This window comes from Haliotis asinina, chromosome 6 (assembly GCF_037392515.1).
Source record: "Haliotis asinina isolate JCU_RB_2024 chromosome 6, JCU_Hal_asi_v2, whole genome shotgun sequence".
Taxonomy (NCBI): Eukaryota; Metazoa; Mollusca; class Gastropoda; order Lepetellida; family Haliotidae; genus Haliotis; species Haliotis asinina.
In genome coordinates, this window is record NC_090285.1 from 942143 (window position 1) to 958365 (window position 16223).

Consider the following 16223-nt stretch of genomic DNA (forward strand, 5'->3'; position numbering starts at 1 on the left):
ATCGATTTTCAATCGCAAAACATCGGTAATTTCCATGCTTGATGCGTGATTCGAGGCAAAGAAGTACTACCGTGAAACACCAGAAGAGTTCGCAATTCCCAGCGGTGTACATTGAAAATAATACATCGCCTGTAAGCGGGGTACATTGAAAATAGTAGAATAGCGCTTAGCCAATCTGAAAGCGACGTTCATGTTTGAGGTAAGATAAGTGTACATATATTATATGCAAATAGAATGCAGGAGCCAGATGCAAGAGCTTCATACACAATACAATGACCTGCACTGAATGGTGTTCTCGGATTACCTAACACCACCCCGTGAAACACAATACTTTCGCTCTGAATTCAAGATCAGTTTATTTATGATACATGCTTAAGAAATAGTAAAAGCATAAAGATATCAAATACAGCGATTATAGCTTGGGATAATCCGTTCCGTATTGCCAGAGTGGTCTTGGTACATTCCTTGGTTTAATATTGGTACAGTCCGTGGTCGCACAGGCCGATGAGTCTATCCAAGAAGGAACATTCCTCCGTGAACCTCGCCAGGAGGCAGCCCTGTCTCCCACACTTCTCTGTGTGGCAGCACTTCGAACCGGGCAGACAGTCGCTATCCTGTTCACACCGGGGGACCATGAAGTAACAGAAGAAAACCGGTAGGGGGAATGTCTTGGCACAGTGACCGTTAAAGTTGTGGAATGGATTGTTCGTCACAGGCGGCATGGTGACAAGTCTTGGACCTGTGAAGGCAATACAGAATAATCAACGGCTTCTCAATTTAAACAGACCTTGTCGGCTGTTGTGATACCAATTATTATTTTACCTTCGTGTCAAATACGAAAATGTTATTTAAGCAGTTTCTAATTATGAATATCGTAACATGGAAATAATGTTAATAAGAACAAGAACCTTACAGACAGGTATGTGTGCTGATATTTATTTGTGCCTCACTATTTTGTTGAAATCGTTCACATAAAACATGGATCTGAACGACCTCATTGATTGAATATAGTTCGCATATTTATTGTTAGAAAATTGACATAGCACGATGGACTGCTATGATTTTCTCTTGTTGTATACTGGAAATACACCGAAACAATACATGTACTTTCAAAAATGGAATAATAATAAAGAAGACAGTATTAATTATTATTATTCATTTGGCATGTATGATTTCAATGTAGTGAGTGAGTAGGTTTGGTTTTATGAGGAATTCAACAATATTCCAACTGTATGACGACTTCTTGTAAATAGTCGACTCTGGACCAGATAATCCAGTGAGCAACATCATGAGCATCGATCTGAGCTATTGTGAACCGATAACATGCGTCAACCAAGTCAGCGAGCTTAACCATCCGAACCTGTTACGACACGCATGGGCTACTGAAGGTCGATATTCTAACCCGGACCTTTATGGGTCTCATTTCAATAGACCATCGAGATCTGTTCTTCCATTTGCATATAGTTATGGAAAATCACATGGCTATGATATACATAGAACTGAAGGGACTCCATTCTTCGACTCATTATAACTGATACAACAGAGTCCACCACCCTCATTCCTCTCTCAGTTGCATATATTCCATTCAGTTCTGGAGGCCGGGGTTAGATTAATGTGGAGGCTCTTCATGATAGAATTCTTTTGTGTACCATTGCATATGCATATATTCATCCGATGACCCTCTGATGATGCATGTCAAGCCTCACGATGAAAGCAAGGAATTCCACAGCTATATTAAACATGTCAAGGTTGCTGGACAGATCCTGAAATTTGAAGTTGATTTTGTTGATTGCGGTGTACTGCTGGACAGTACCGCGATGAGAGTAGACCAGGTGAAGTTCTTCACCAAGTCTGCCCCAAGTCCGACATTTGTGGAAAGTGTTCTTGTAGTGTGCGGAACAGAATAGCAATCCAACCGACTCCATCGCCTGGATGAAGTCGTCAGGTCAAAAATGTGAAACTAAGGGCTTCCATTTTGGTGCTCAGGACCAGTAATGTGATTTTAAAAGAAAATATTACGATGATCGTGAAATGTATTGAAGTTACAGATACTGTCAACCTTCAGGTAAGCATTAACTCCGAAACGTTGTGTTCTCATAATAGAGAGGTTGATATCCATAAAAATCTTCATTCTTATGTGTTATTTCACTTCTAAATGCCCTTCAAAGACTTGTCAAACACCTTGTCAGTGGATGCCCTTCCTTGGCTCAAACAGCATACGTGGAACGACATAATGGCGTTCCCCGTTGTTTCCTCTACTGTCTGTGGCTGTCTGTGGCTTGACTCAGAGGTCCATCCATGGTGCGACCCTGACCATGTCCAGGGCGAGATGGAAAATGATGCTTTGAAACTTCAGTGGAATAGTCCCATATAAAGCCCGAGATGTATTCCAGCCAAAAAACCTGATCTTGTGCTGTTTAATAAAGCCATTAAATGTATTTATGTCAGTTAGATTTCTGCTCCTTATAACAGTAACGTGATAGGCCAGATTTAGGAAAAGCAGTCTAAACATGCAGACCTCGCCTTCGAGATGTCTCGCATGCATCTCAAGTACACTGGCGTCAGTTCCCCATTGTTCTCGGTACCCTTTGGTTGGTACCTCCATATCTCTTGGCGTAGCTCAGGAGATGCCCGGGGTTTCCACCGGGAGCACAGACCTTCTTACACACTGGGTAATGCAGACGGCTGCAGTGTTGGGGTGTCTAAATATCCACGGAAACTTCTTGGCGGGTTCGACTAAGCAGTGTTTGGTGGGAGAAGTCCCATTCGCTGTCAGGGTTGAGGGGACAAGGGCCCTGACCAAATGATGCGCCTGTACAGGCTGACTGTGCCTAGATCACCCCCTGTGCTGCTTTGTATATTAATCTGTATGACATAATTCTAATGGTTCAATAGTAATGCACTTAACTCCTTAACACTTGCTCTAAACGCAAATGCAATAGTCAGTAACGAAGGAAAAGAAAGGTGAGATTTAAACTTCAGAGAGTTGGAGGAGATTGAATGTGAAAAGAAGCATTTTTTTCCAGTTTGTAGAGCATCGGCTCATGTACAATTAAAACAATATAAATGATATTGTGCATTATGGCAGTAGGCAGACATTAATGTTAATACATAGAAGATCGACATTTAAGAGATGATTTAAATTTAATTGGCACAAATAAATTAAAGTACCATGTCATTGGAAGTTATTAACTTTATGAATTTACAAGCATTTGTTAAATTATTCCATAGAGGTAAATGTGCTTTTCGTAGCGCTACGTATTTATCATATTCAAATAGGAAGAGGATGTCATCTTCGTTTCTGTTGATATTACACATGTTACAAATTACATCTGAGCTCATTGTTCCCTTCCTTCTAATATTAAATCATAATGGTTATGTATTGAATCTTAACTAACGTAAATATCTGCTTAAGTCTCTTACGAGGTGATATCAAAAAAGTTTTGAGCCTTGCATATTTATACGTGACAGATAGTAATGGGCGGGGCATCTAACGTATATTAGTGTCCAAGCTACATATTCCCAGTAGGATCACATAGCTGGATGCATTTCTTCAATGGCAGTGCTTTGCAGAAGAGATATACCCCCTAGTGAATGTGAAAAATGGACAAGGTTGAATATAGAGCAGTAATAAAGTTTCTTGTCCCCGAGGGCAACACGACCAAGCAGGTTGAAGAGCAGCTCACTGCTGTTTACAAGGAGTCTTCCCCTTCTGCTGCAACCATCAAACGTTCTGTGAAAGAATTTCAGCGAGGAACAGAGAACTTAGATGATGTCCCCCGTCCAGTACCAGTACCATCAAAGCAAACATTGACACTGTGCATCAACTAGTGATGGGAAACCGTTGTATCACCCTGCACGAGTTAGAAGATGCAACCGGGCTCTCATATGGATCCATTCACAGCATACTCCATGACAATCTCCACATGTCAGTGGTGTGTGCAAGATGGGTCCAAAGAATGCTTCTGATGACATGAAGCTTTCTCTGGTCAACAACAGTGGCGCGATGCTGACTCGTTACCATGCCAACCCGGAAGATTTTCACTTTAGAATAGGTAACCTGTGATGAAACCTGGCTTCATCATTATGGCCCTGTGAGCAAGCAGAAGTCAGTGGAATGGAAACATGTCACCTGTCCAAGGACAAAGAAGTTCAAATCGACCAGGTTAATATGGCAACTATTTTTGGGGACAGTAAAGGTGTTATCCGCTTCGGCTACTTGCCTCATGGCACGACAATGAATGGAGAGTACTATGCTAGCCTTCCGAAGCAGGTACGCCAGTCCATCAAAGGGAAGCGGCGGGGAAAGATCAGGCGAGGAATTCTTCTTCACTAGGACAATGCGCCAGTCCACACCAGTCGAGCTGCAATGGAAGCTGCGCGCACGTGCGAGTACGAAATTCACCAGACCTAGCCCCTAGCGACTTCCACCTCTTTCCTCGACTGAAAAAAACACACCCGGGGCAAGAAATTTCAGGATGATGATGAGCTTATCGCTGCTGTGGAGGGTCTTTTAGGGGACCAAGATGTAGAGTTCTTCAGATCAGGAATCAGCAATTGGCAAACCAGATGGGAGAAGTGTGTGAAGTTGGAAGAGGACTATGTTGAGAAAGAAAGCAGCATGAATTCCAAAATCTTGCTTTTTCAGGGCGAGACTCAAAACTGTTTGATATCCCCTCGTAAATTAGTTCTTAAAATGTGATTATCAAACGGCAACGATAGTATAATACTTACACTTTTAAAATGTACAAGACTGGCTGTAGATTTAATTCCCTTTGGGAGAGAGTTCCACAGGAAAGCAGCCGAATGTTTGACGGAGATGTCCGAAATGTTTGAGTTTATTTGGAGCACAAGAAGAAGTGACTGATCGGCAGATCCGAGATTCTTCTATTGGACGTGTGCCGAGACAACGGCTTGGGGACAGAGTTGAGCAGTTCCATTTAGGTCTTTGTAGGGTAGAGTTAAAATCTTAAACTGTTCTTACTCTCAACCAGTTGGGGGTAGGAGTAGGACCAGTGTTCCTATTGCTCAACACACCACTTTGGTCCTGACGGGTGGTTGAATGGGCCCGGTTCAACCAATCGGCTGGACATGCCAAGACCTGTGCATGGATTTTATGTTTACATTGGCACAAAATGTGATTTGGAATTGTTTAAATTTTGGTCTTGGCGCCCTTGGTTTAAACAATATTATTTAACTATAATTTTGTTTACATGAACTTTGCCTAGAGTCTTATGCCCAATGGGCGGTGGCCCATGGGCCAATCTTTTGGTGCATATCTATAATGCTACTGCTTGAGTATATCCTCTTGGAAGCAAATCTTCTGGAAGCAAAATCATTCGTTAAATTTTAGCAAAGGAATCATCCGAGACAGAGATAAGTCTTGCTGATCTGTCAAACGATGGCATTGTTAGTCAGTTGCGTATGCATATGCGTATGTGGTCGAGGCTATGCGATTCAGCTTTAAGAAGGATGGAATATATGTACCCTCAAATACTTACTTGCTTACGTTTGATGTACCCAGTTTACCTCAATCAATTAAAGTAGGATGCTTCTCTATGAAAATTGACATGTATGTTCCAAATCCACTGAGATGTTTTCCCTGTCAGAAGACTTGTAAAAATCATGCTTCTTGTTCACGCTGCGTTGGTACAGATCACGACAACAGCACATGTTCGTCTGAAATCAAATGTGTAAATTGTTCTGGCTCTCACATGTCGTCTTCTAAAGAGTGTCCGGTGTGGCAGTTTGAAATGAGTGTCCAACGTATTAAAATTGAAAAGAACATAGCTTTTCAGAAGCAAGGAGGTTGACAACTTCAGCTACACCATCTGGTAGCACTGTATTGAGAGGAAAGTCAACATATGCAGAGGTGACGAGACCTGCCACTAAATCTATTGACTGCCAAACAGACCTGACCTGGCTGACGGCTCAGACACCTATGAGTATTCAGGATCTTCCTTCTGTTTCTTCCTCACTAAAAACGTCACAATCCTCTGAAACTCAAACAGCACCTACACCGGTTATCAAAAAGAAGAATGTAAACGTAGATTACTCTAAGAAGCAAAATGCAAGTGACCGTCTTCCTAAAGGACAAAGAAGCCCTGTGTTACTTTTAAACAGATTTGATCTTTTAGATGACATGGAGGTGTCACCTCCTCTGATAACCCGCTCTCGGAGCCATTCTCCTAAGAAAACGGGTCGTGAATTTTCACCGATAACATCTCCTAAATGACGGATACAATAGTACACTGGAATTGCAGAGGACTTAGGAAGAATTATAATGAGCTTCTTCTATTGTTACAGGACTTTAAACCTTCAGCACTGTGTCTCCAGGAGACGTATCTTAAACATACTGATGTTTTTAACTTACTACAATATAGTTGTTACCATTCATTTTCTCCCCACGGGGACAAAGCTACTGGAGGATCTAGTATCCTGGTCAGACAGGACATAATTCTTAGTGCCGTTCCACTGAATACTAATCTTCAAGCTGTTGCTATCCAGCTGACCCTGCACATTGCTCTTACTTTGTGCACACTGTATGCACCACTTGCATCAGTTCTTCGTCAAACTGACCTTCAAAGTTTATATGATCAGCTCCCAAAGCCCTGCATCATCATGGGCGACTTAAACGGGCACAGCCCTCGATGGGGTAGTACAAATACAAACAATAAAGGGAACGTTATTGAAGATTTTATTTCCGAAAATAATTTGTGTGTTTATGATGATGATTCCAACACTTACTTGCATCCAGCCACTGGAACGTATTCTGCACTTGATCTAACTCTCACAGAGTCGAAAATTGTCAAGGAATTTGAATGGTCTGTACATAATGACCTTCCCTACTCTCCTGAGATCTATAACACCAGGTGACAATCTACCTTCATCCAGTAAGAATTTCACTAAGACAAATTGGCCTGTATATGAACAATTATTCGTTGACAAATTAACACCTGATCACTTCAGTAATGTACCAGATCCCAACCTGATGTTCCCAACACAACTGAATGAAATTGCTGATCAAACCATTCCTAAGTCCTCTGCAACTCCTCATATTCGTAAACCATGTTTTACTGACGAATACAAACAGGCAAGTAAACGTAGGAAGAAAGAAGAAAAATATTTTCACAGAGATCCTACTGTTCATAACTTCAACAACGCTAAAATTACTAGTGCTAAGGCACGACGTACGTATAAGCAAAACAAGCGCCAATCTTGGAGGAACTATGTTTCAAAAATTAATTCACGTACACTCATGTCTAAGGTGTGGAACATGGTTCAGCGAATAAAAGGCAAAGGTTCAAAATCTGTTGTTCACCATCCCAAAGATGGTGACATATTAGTAACTAACAAAGCGGCCATTACAAATAAAACTGACGAAACTCTTGCAAAAATTCTTCATCGGCAAATTATGTCCCTGAATTTCAGAGATACCAAAAACAACAGGAAAAGACAAAAGTTAATTTTGATTCCAATAATGGTGACGACTATTATTAAGTGTTTTCGTTACATGAGCCCCACTGGGCTCTTGATCAAGCTCATGATACTATTAACATGGTGGAAATGCACAATATTTTATAAAGATTCTATGACAGAATATTTTATTGAAATATTGAAATGCTACTCGTTCCACATCTTCAGTCTGCCAAGGGTCACACTGATAACGAAGGTCCAAGACCAGTATCTTGTAAGTGTCAACAGATAGAGATAGGCTAATCCAATTTATCGTGTACTTCACTCGTGGTCACACTGATATCGAATGTCCAAGACCAATATCTTGTATGTGTCAGCAGATGTATCGTGTCTTTCGCTTGTCAACGCCGTTGTGGTCAAATACGTTATGAAAATCTTTATGTAATTCTGACAGACAGAGTAACTTAACTTCGCAGTAGGTACGTTATCGGTACTCGAATTAGGCAATAGGATTGAGATACAACAACTTATCAGCAATATTATCAGTAAACCCGATTAGCTATGACAACTGGGAAAGGGTATAAAACAGGGACGACCACAGTCACAAATCATCCTGTGACTGTGGCGCAATAAACTCCTTGTTTATTTACTCAGGTAAGACCCTTTACTTTCTTCTACCTTGGCAAATCGTTACCATTACTGTTCAATGTTTTCTGCAGTACATTTTTGCTATCATGACCACATGTTAAGATCCTTGGCAAGGTCGTTATGTTTAGGTGGAACGTGGTCGTTAATATATTTTAGACTGTATTACTCTCTATTGCTCTGTTCAGGAGCGGCGAGGTACCCTAGTGGTTAGAGCGTTTGCTCGTCACGCTGAAGGCCCGGGTTCAATTCCCCACGTGGGCACAATGTGTTAAGCCCATTTCTGGTGTCCTAAGCTATTGCTGAAATATTGTTAAAAGCGCTGTAAAACCCAAATCGCTCCCTGTATTGCTGTTCATGTTTTGTCTGTTTGATAATAGTGGTTTCGTGGCTGTTGTAGAGCTTGTCGTGTATTGTTTCAATTATTGTATTATGAGTAAATACTTTCCAGTGTTGAATGATCCTGGTATAATGAATAGAGTGTGTTCGACACTGTGTATTTCATTATGTACTGCGTAATGTTGCTTTGGATATGCTAGTATTATAAGATGTATGAACAAAATTGTGTTGATGTTATGTGTTAGAAAATGTATCTTGATTTATGTAATATGTGCCGTGTATATCGACGTATGATGATTATGTACTTTGTATATCGGCCTATAATGATAATGTATTTTGACACCTGATTACCGTGTCAATATGATCCAATAATTATTTGTACCTAATCATGTAAAAATGATCCTGTGACTGTGGCGCAATAAACTCCTTGTTTATTTACTCAGGTTCTCGTGTTGTGTGTGGGTTGGTATAGTTACACCTCCTAGCTGCCAAGCGAGCTGATTCCCCAAACTCGCGAGTTAACAATACTGCAGCGGGTGATGACAATATTCATTACCAGCTATTGAAACTCTAGCCTGAACCATATCTGGTCACACTTTTAGATATATTTGACAAAATATAGACGTCTGGAATTTTTCCTCCTTCCTGGCGTAATGCCATTGTAGTGCCAATACCAAAACCTGGCCGGGATCAAACCGATCCATCTAATTACAGACCGATATCTTTAACCATCTGCATCTGTAAAACCATGGAACAAATGGTAAATAACAGATTATCTGGAAACTAATAACCTCATTACAAATATTCATGTTAATATATGTTTTCGGAAGAATAGAAGTACTATTGATCATTTAGTACGTTTAGAATCCTTCGTCAAAAATGCTATTATCACCAACCAATACGCAGTATCTATATTTTTGTTATCTTGAGAAGGCATACGATACTACGTGGAAGCATGGCATTTTAAAGGATTTACATGGTTTTGGTTTGCGGGGTCGTTTGCCTCTCCTTATATCACAGTTTTAACCGACAGGCAATTTCAAGTCAGAGTGGGTTCTACCCTGTCTGCTCATTATAATCAGGATCAGGGTGTCCCACAAAGCAGTATTTTGTCGGTCACGCTACTTAGTATTAAAATAAATAGTCTTTCAAAGGTTTTAAGTGATTCAATTGATGGATCATTTTTTGTGGATGATTTTAATATTTCTTGCCGTGGTAAAAATATGCGAACTATTTAGATAAATACAATTCATAAATACTCTGTGGAAAACGGGTTTAAATTTTCTAAAACTAAAACTAATTATACACATTTTTGTAGGAAATACAAACCCCCAAAAGACCCCGAATTATCATTAAATGGCACACCCATCAAAGTTGTGAAGGAGGCTAAATTTCTTGGTCTTATCTTTGACTCGCATCTAACCTTTCTGCCCAATATTAAGTACCTCAAAGCCAAATGCTGAAGACACTCGATTTGTTAAAAACTGTTTCTAATTCAAAGTAGGGAGGGGACCAAACTACCCTCCTTTACTTATATAGATCTCTTGTTCGATCGAAACTTGATTACGGTTCCATTGTGCATGGTGGAGCCTGCAAAGGCAACCTAAAGCTATTACATTCTGTATATCACTAAGGTCTGAGGCTATGTCTTGGATCTTTCAAAACATCTCCCATTGACAGTCTCTCAGTTGAGGCCGATGAGCCATCTCTAAAACTTCGCCGTATCAAATTGTCTTTACAATATATCACAAAGTTATATTCTAATGAATCCAATCCTGCTCACAACTGCGTTTTTAATTCTCTTTATGAGGATTTGTATAATGATAAAACTTCACCTGTTCCTCCTCTTGGGATACGAATCCAACAATACATTTCTGCTGCTGGGATTGGGTAGGAGGATATATCTACTTCCCGTCTTCTTTCTTCTTCTTGGCAATTAGTGAGGGCACAAGGTGACCTAACACTGGCAAAGTTTAAAAAATCAGAAACTAACGAATTACAATATAAACAAGAACATAATCAATTAAAAAGTAAATATAGTACATACAAATCCTTATTTATTGATGGGTCAAAGGGTGTTGGAGCAGTTGCATGTGCCATTGCCATTGGATCCAAAACAATATCTTCTAGGTTATTGGATAACAGCTCTATTTTCACAGCAGAAGGAAACTCAATACTAACAGCTCTCAAATACATTCAAAGATATCCTACACATAAACAATATATAATCTTTTCTGACTCTCTTTCATGTCTTCAAGCTTTTAAAAACGTATCTTGTAAACATCCACTTTTAATTGAAATTATTGAATTATATAATGATCTTGCTACTGACCAATGTGACATCGTCTTTTGTTGGATACCGTGTCACATAGGAATCTCTGGGAACACAGTGGCCGATATTGCTGCTAAGGCAGCACACAACAAATCTGTGAAATTCTGATTCCATATTTAGATTATAAAGCTACCATTAGATCTTATATCCGTGATCTGATGCAGAAGAAGTGAGACACCCAAGTGGGTGTTAATAAATTACATGCAATAAAACCCTATATTGGTTACACCTACTTGGGTTGTCAGTCCAGATTTGAGGAGGTCGTTATGCGACGATGTCGCATTGGCCACACTAGATACTCTAATATTTATAATATTTGCTTAATGGTGAGGATCCTCCGTTTTGTATCCCTTCTGATGAAGGAATCACGGTCAAGCAAGTCTTGCTTGACTGTATTGATTTCGCCATCACAAGGGCGAAATATTTCAATGTCAAAATAATGACGGATCTTTTTAATGTTAATTATCATTTAATCATTGAATTTTTAAAGGAAATAGAATAATTAGATAACTTTTGAATAATATGTTTTGTAAACAGAAAGTTGATATTTTAAACACGGTGGTATAAATTGTCAACTGCGATTGTTAGTGTCTGTACCCTCAAAGGGGGTAAAAGTAGCGTAAAATTATTGTCACCTTGAGAGAGTCCCAAAACTTTCAAAGAGAAAAAGTGAATTTTGTCATATAAAAATTCGGCTACATTTTCCTACAATCACAAGCGGCTGAGGGGATGGTGTAAATCCAGCTTAGGGTCCATGCAGGTAGCAAAAGTAATGTAAGTCCCCTTGGTCCCTAGTATGGTGATCTACCTTCAGTTGTTGGTGATCTATAGCCTGTTTTTTTTATATTATGTATTGTCTGAATTGTGCTGTTACTGTTTAACTCCATATGCTAGTTTTAAACTCAAAATATGATCCTCTAGTTATTTTACCGTACTTTGACGACCGGTTTTAGAATATATACATATTCTTTATAATCATGTTTGTTCGCGTCACGATATGGCTGAAATATTGCCGGTGTGACGTTAAATAATACCTCACTCACTCACTCACTCACCAATCCAGAGACTAATATGGTAGTCTAACCGCGACAACACTGACGATCTCTACCGTGCAGCTGGGACTTTTCTGCTGTACAGGTGAAGGACAGAACCAATGTTCCTCGGGAAGTGGTGGCATATCTCCATTAGTGGTAGATACGCTTTTCCATGGATAGATTCTCGTCTATAAACATGCGTAGGTTTTCAACGGAAACAGAAATGTCTACGTCATCGATCTGGAGATAATAGATGCCACATTTCTGCATCTGGATTTAGAAGCAATAATCATGACTTCAGTTCTGGGCCATTTAGCTACAACATGTTCTTAGGCATCCAGTGTTTCACGCACGTCTCTATTCTGGCACAGACCTCAGTCTGACTCTGGGGGTCACAAATACAGTTATCCATGAGTTGAGAGTCAGCGTAAACATAATGGGCAATATGCTGGTCACTCATTATAGAGCCCAATGGTTTGATATCAAGGATGGATATGAGTACTCGACACATCAATACAGTATCGGGGACATTGTGTTCAGTACATATACAGACTGGGTTCTGTTCTGTAGACAGAAAACACAACATTTGAGGCATTCCGGTGGATACGGTGATCGTTTTCCAGAAGTTGATTGTCCACAGTATGAAAGACGGAAGACAGTTCTAAATCAACAAGCATTCCAAAGTTATCACCATCTACCGACCGACTACTTCACCTTATGCACAACCCACTCTGTGATATGGGTTCATCTGTAGGCAGACTGGTACTAGTCTATGTTCAGTCAGATGCTGCCCAGTCTGAATCTTCACTATCTACTCCATAGTTTTGGATATGATTGGAAGGTTAGATATTGGCCTGTAGCTTTGAATCAAGTGAAAGCTTCTTGATCAGTGGTTTGACCACGGTAGACCTGAAGCACTTAGCGTACAATTCCAGGTAAGTATTTACCAGCTGTAGAAGAGCAGATAAAGCATGTGGGTTTAGATTCGAGGAGTAATTTACTCTTCACTCACGGGGTGAAAAGTGTCAAAACTGCTTCCAGAAGATTCATAATCTGGTGGTCCAAAGGTTATCCAATCTTCTCAGTGAAAAAAACTGGAGACGTTTTCGGCTTGACGACTTTCATCATCTTTCGGATGTACATTTGATTTTCCAAAGTGATGATTCAGTATTGAAAATAACTCTTTAGGACTCTTGTGGACAAAAGTTATTTTCGATTTCCCGATTAACACCTAAATATATAACTTATAGTGCTAAGAAGGGGTGTACCTGACGAATGGGTACCCCATCTATACATACCAGGTGTGGGAGCTCCTGTTGTGTACATACCAGGTGTGGGAACGTCTGTTGTGTACATACCAGGTGTGGGAGCGTCTTTTGTGTACATACCAAGTGTGTGAGCGTCTGTTGTGTACATACAAGGTGTGTGAGTGTCTGTTGTGTACATACCAGGTGTGGGAGCGTGTGTTGTGTACATACCAGGTGTGGGAGCGTCTTTTGTGTACATACCAGGTGTGTGAGTGTCGGATGTGTACATACAAGGTGTGTGAGTGTCTGTTGTGTACATACCAGGTGTGGGAGCATCTGTTATGTACATACCAGGTGTGGGAGCGTCTTTTGTGTACATACCATGTGTGTGAGCGTCGGATGTGTCCATACCAGGTGTGGGAGCGGCTACTGTGTACACAGCAGGTGTGGGAACATCTGTTGTGTACATACCAGGTGTGGGAGCGTGTGTTGTGTACATACCAGGTGTGGGAGCGTCTTTTGTGTACATACCAGGTGTGTGAGTGTCGGATGTGTACATACAAGGTGTGTGAGTGTCTGTTGTGTACATACCAGGTGTGGGAGCATCTGTTATGTACATACCAGGTGTGGGAGCGTCTTTTGTGTACATACCAAGTGTGTGAGCGTCGGTTGTGTCCATACCAGGTGTGGGAGCGTCTGTTGTGTACATACCAGGTGTGTGAGCGTCTGTTGTGTACATACCAGGTGTGGGAGTGTGTGTTGTGAGTGTATCAGCTAGTGGTGGGTGTGAATGAGTGTGTACTTACCAAGAGATGGGTTCCAGCAGCAGAGGGCCTGGGTGTCTTGTGTCTCAGTGTTGCACTCGGTGGTGTCAGGACAATGTTTCTGGCCGTCACAGTACCGAGTGCTGTATATCTGCGGGCCTGTCTGTTCCAGCACTGGGCTACCGTACCTACACGATCCGACTAATCCCTGGCCACGGGCTGAAACAGACACCAGGGAAACACTTGTGGTCATCTTCCCGTTGTGTCACAAACATAGCAAGTCATCTTCAGTTATCACTAAGCATACATTGCATCAACGTTGCGCTTTTACACAATGAACTTTTCAAGACGCAGACAGTGTTTTTTGTTCTGTTTTGATGTAGCTTTCATGGAAACTTTCTGTTCATGCAGGCTGTGTGGATATTACACATAATGAAACACCACGGACATACTCTCTGAAGTTCCAAAGCAACATCTATTTATCTGCTTTTTACTTGTAATGACATCAGGGCAACGCGATTGTAAGATTTCAGTGCATGTTTTTCTTCACTCAATCATGTCACTCTCTCATCTATCACTCACTTCAATACTCACACATCTTATAAATCATCCACTCATTCACTCACGCACTCACTCACGAATTTATCACTCACTCATCTGCATCTATCCGACACTCACGGACACACTCTGGTTGTGGGGGGCACGGACTGTCAGGAGCGCAGGACACGATGACAAGGCGACACTCATAGCCCGGCGTCTCACAGACCTGGGTACAAACACATGGTATTGCGAAACATCATACGTCACCATAATAAACCTTCAATCGTCACTATTTGTTCCAACTGTGTACACAACATACGAACATATGACAGGTGAAGCATGTGTTGTCAGCCCTTTCAAATGACGATAACAGAATCGTGAACAGATTCACCGATTAACTTCAAACTTCGGGGAATGTCTTTATCTCCACGGTAATGTGACTGCACGATTTATTGACACTGATGATGAAATAAGTAGAGAACACATCCCAGTGTAGCCATTTTACACGTCAGCTGACTCTAATGTTACAGGAACATCAGTGTGATATTGTCCATATATGACAGCAATGCCTGCTGTAAAACTATCACCCATGTGATAACGACGGTCATTTCTTGTGCGGGTTTCAGTTATCACCTCGGTATTAAGATCAATTTTTCAAGTTTATATATGTGACTGCTCCTCGTTAAACGGTGGGTGTGTGTCTGTCTGTGTGTCTGTCGGTGTGTATGTGTGTGTCTGTGTGTCTGTGTGTGTCTGTGTGTGTCTGTGTGTGTCTGTGTGTGGTGTGTGCCACTGATGGCCATGTGTACCCATCATCAGTGGCTACTCAGTGCTATAACTCACATGTACAGTGCAGGGGTCCGACGTCTGAGTCAACACCGAGCTGACCAGGTAACCCTGAAAGTAAAGACCACATGATGTTATATATGTCAGGTGTTGGTGGACGCACTCCAGGAGGTGAGGCGTACAACGACCTACAGATACGTGTAACCTGAAACATATAACAAGCACGTTGCCCTACACACCTGTAACCTGAAATATACAACAAGCACTTCGACCTACGCACACATATAAGCCGAAATATACAATAAGCACGTCGACCTACACACACACACACCTATAACCTGAAACATACAACAAGCACTTCGACCTTCACACATATATAATCTGAAATATACAAGTACGTCGACCTACACACACGCGTAACCTGAAATATACAAGCACTTCGACCTACGCACAGATGTAACCTGAAATATACAACAAGCACGTATAACGTGAAACATAGAGCAAGCGCGTTGATCTGCAGAGATGCGCCACCTGACACAAACAGATTTTATATCGATACAAGCGGTTACTCACTGTAGATATATACAGTATTTATTTGGTATTCGACTGTCATGACTAAACATGTGGAACATATACACATCCTTCATTCAACCATTTCATTACACGACATGCTAACTGGGTTAGAGTTAAAAACAAAAATCTGTATGTAAATTTTGATGATTCATTCAGATATTTCAGGTGAGTGAATATTGTCTCCTCCAAATCTGACATGTCATTCAAAACAGAACATGTATTGCTGAAGCTAGCATAACTGTCGTGTGAAATTTAACTCCTAAACCCCATTCCATTGCACCCGCACACCCTACATGTCCTTGTCAAAGTCAGATACTCACCAAGATACAAGCTCTCAAGAACATCATATTCACAATGAGATATCCACTAATTTGATTGGAGCCTTCGACGTGTTCATGTAGGTATCCAGTTAGCACTACTCACAGAGTGCCTGGTAGGGGCAGAGACTGGGCCCTGACACTGTATGATCAGTCAGTATATGTACGGAATGGGTTGTGTGTTGACTTAGTTCGGCTGGTCGCGACCATGTAAAAGAACTGTGCACTTA

The 16223-nt window shown here is 41.0% G+C and overlaps 1 protein-coding gene across 1 annotated transcript; it reads right to left on the reverse strand.

Moving 5' to 3' along the window:
- Positions 1-470: 470 nt before the first annotated feature.
- Positions 471-16023, reverse strand: LOC137286705 (uncharacterized). Its single transcript, XM_067818687.1, has 5 exons — positions 15997-16023; positions 15161-15214; positions 14456-14543; positions 13820-13996; positions 471-739 (listed from the first exon to the last, which is right to left on the reverse strand). Exons 1-5 carry the CDS (start codon positions 16021-16023, stop codon positions 471-473), a joined length of 615 nt encoding a protein of 204 aa, XP_067674788.1.
- Between the last annotated feature and the right edge of the window lie 200 nt (positions 16024-16223).